General features: G+C 35.9%; 1 protein-coding gene across 1 annotated transcript; it reads right to left on the bottom strand.

The window, feature by feature from the left end:
* On the bottom strand, positions 529-2,414 carry LOC107609339 (ethylene-responsive transcription factor RAP2-4). Its single transcript, XM_016311265.2, has one exon. The coding sequence runs from the start codon at positions 1,873-1,875 to the stop codon at positions 868-870; it is 1,008 nt and encodes a 335-aa protein (XP_016166751.1). The 5' UTR covers positions 1,876-2,414; the 3' UTR covers positions 529-867.

Below are 3,248 nucleotides of genomic sequence, written 5' to 3'. Positions count from 1 at the left end.
TGATAGACAATAAGAAAAAAGAAAGCAAGTTCGCTTGGTTTAGCAACCCTTGCCAGAAAACTTTTTCAACATGCAAGTCCCTTAACATGTCTTCATGTTATTATAGCTTTGATCACAGTCCACTGGTACTGGAACTCGAGCCAAGTAGTAAAAGCTATTTAAATTCGAAGCCTTGTGGGAAGATGATGAGAAGTGTTGAGAGAATCTAAATAGGGGTGGGATAAAGTTAGCGGACAAAGATGAACTAAAAATGCGGAGCAACGAAACATTCACGATGGCAGAAAAGGAAATTATGAAACCCAAGAGCAGGCCACAAAAACTAAATGGGGTTTTGATGGTGGTGGTCTTCTGGCGGCGGTGGTGGCTGACTAAAGTACAAGTAACTAGTATATACGAAAATTGGATTTTTTTCCCCTCCGTCTCCTCTTCGTCATACATTTTCGTATTTTCCTAAAGACTCCATTAGAATTTCGTTAGAAATAGTTTTATTTACCTCTCCTTTTAAACATTTTACTATTGACATAATCAGAAACCAAAAGTACAACATATATTCATAAGATATGGAACTGAATTACCTAAAATTAAAAAAATAACCAGAGACAGAGAGAACAAAACGTAAACCGAAGTCATTCTGCCTGGCCCAGCAAGAAAAAAAGGAGCTGAGCCACGCTAGAGACAGATTTACATCATATTGACATCAAAATCAATATCCAAATTCCCAAATCCTACGAAGAAAAAGACTAGTAGCACTGCAATTTCCAAAAACTCAATTGCAGACACTACCCACCTACAAATACACCTAACTATAATAATCCATGCTTTATGAATACGACTCAACAAGACAACAACTAGTAAAAGTTAATAACTTCATAGAGAATCCCAGTTGATCTCATAAGAAGGGAACTTCTGCAGATAAAAATGTTCTGAAGGAGCATCCCACTGTGACTCACTGACGTCATCAAACGTAAGATCAGACAAAGGAGAAGACCCCGCAGAGGCTTCTTCACTCTCAACATTGAAACAACCATCATCATCTCCTTCTACATTTGGAGTTGTTGCTTTTGACTTTGACTTTAACCTCATCACAGGCTTCTTTCCCTGCTTCCCTTGTTTCCGAATCTGAGAGAGATTTTCACAGATAGCATCCAACTTGGCATCAACAGCGGAATGAAGAGGCCTATACTCCCCAAAACCGCCGCCAAGGATGCAAGAACCGTGGTGCTTAAGGTTAGGGAAGTTGAGCTTCGCGAAATCACCTCTTAGCTTAAAAGCCGCTTTATCATAAGCCAAAGCAGCTTCCTCGGCAGTCTCGAAAGTTCCAAGCCAAAGCCGAGTGCGGTTCTTTGGGAGTCTGATCTCAGACACCCATTTTCCCCATTGCCTTTGCCGTACGCCTCTGTAGAGTTTTGTGGGCTTTGGTGGGCCTTGTTTCATGGGAATTGGCTTTGGGCTGAGGAAGCTTAGGGTGTTGCTCTGTTGTGTTTGTGATTGGGCCTGGATCTGATAGTTGAGCCCAATAGAAGAAAACGGTGGTTGCTCAAAGCCAATGAAATTCTGGCTGTTTGATAAACGTGAAGGAAACAAAGGGGTCATCATTGAAGGGCAACCATATTGAGTGTAGAAATCAGGCTGTGGAGAAGAAGAATAGAAGTTTATAGAAGGATTGTAGTAAGAAGAAGAATTCAAGGTGGTGGAAGTTGAGGGTAGATGGGAATTAGATGATGAGGGTAATGAAGTAATTGTGCTTGTGGTGGTGGTGGTTGTTGTAGAAAGACTTCTATAAAAAGGTTGAAGTACTTCCATTAACTCACCCCCTTGAAATGGATCCGAGTGAAACTGTTGTGTGTATTGATCCATTGTGGCTGACATAAACATTCAACAAACGAAATGACAAAATTGAAATAAAATAACGCAGACCTAGGTAAAATTAACCTGTGCTTTGTTTAAAACTTGAAAGACTAAAAAAAGGGGAAGAAACTAAACAGAGAAGATTGAAGAGGTTTAAAATACACAACCCCTTTAATCGAAAAATAATGAAGCTTTGAGGGATCAAAAACAACCCTCTTTGGCTTAATTCAAAGATCTGAAAAGAAAAAAAAATCTTTGTTGGAAACAAAAAACTGGATCTCGATTCTGAAAACACCTGGCTTTCCAGAAACTTATAAAGTTTGATTCTTGTTAAGATTCTAGAGACAAGCCCAAAATATATTTTAGCTTGAAAGGCAGATGATTAACAGAAAGGGATTCAGAGAAGCGGGGAGTTAGAGAAGGGGGAAAAAAGTAAAAAGAAAGGAAGGTTGAACCGTTGAAGAACAACACAATCTGAAAAACGCTCACAAGAAAGAAAGATAAAAGAAAAGTATTTGAATTTTGTGATTAATCTCTCGTCACTCTTGGTTTTGCCTTGTGAGCGCTCACACCAATATATAGCAGCCGGCCAAGTTGGCTATCACTGTTAATGACGCGATTATGGACACTGTAATTACGCGAGCGAGTTTCGCATGAGTAACGTAGTGGCCAATGAGGGTGCGACACGCATACATGTTCTTGTTGGGACAGGACACGTGTGTCATTAACATTGTGATTCTTGCTGGACTGCCATTAAACCTTGGTTGACCGTGACACCGCGCGTTCACACCATTTTGTTGAAATCTGATGGAGCATTCTTCTGATTTTTATTTTTTTACATATTTCCTTTACAAAATAAAGGAATTAAGATTGCTTATATTAGTATAAACGAGATAAAATATAATTTTATTTAGTTTTATCTTATTTGTAAACTTAATATATAAAATTAAAAAAATATACAAATTTTATTTACGGTATAAATGAGATAAATTCATTATTTATAAATATAAAAATAAAATTTTTAAAAATAATAAAAAATATTAATAATTTAATTTGGACCAATTTAAAAAAATCGATACATTTTATTTTTATTTAGATTGACTTTAATTAGTTTATATCTCATCTATATTTTAAAATTTAAATTAATAACTTTGTGTTGTTTATATTAAACTCTTACAAATGAAACTTTCAAGTATTAAGAAAGATAAACTAATAAAAAAGATAAACGGTTTTAAAATAATAAGGGAGATGAGCAGTTTAATTAGTGGACAATGGGTGTATCACGTAATTTGAAATTGTCCATTTAAAATCAGTACATTATTTTTCTAAAACCCAACACATTAAAATTAGTACTAAAAAAGAATCAAAAATAAAAAAAATTAAAGATTTTGATAAACAAA

This window comes from Arachis ipaensis, chromosome B07 (genome assembly GCF_000816755.2).
Source record: "Arachis ipaensis cultivar K30076 chromosome B07, Araip1.1, whole genome shotgun sequence".
Lineage (NCBI taxonomy): Eukaryota > Viridiplantae > Streptophyta > Magnoliopsida > Fabales > Fabaceae > Arachis > Arachis ipaensis.
Note: the sequence above shows the minus strand (reverse complement) of the source record. Positions and strands in the feature narration are given on the sequence as shown.

Bases quoted from the DNA above. Each gene is read 5' to 3' on its own strand.
- LOC107609339 (XM_016311265.2), bottom strand. From the start codon at position 1,875: ATGTTTATGTCAGCCACAATGGATCAATACACACAACAGTTTCACTCG.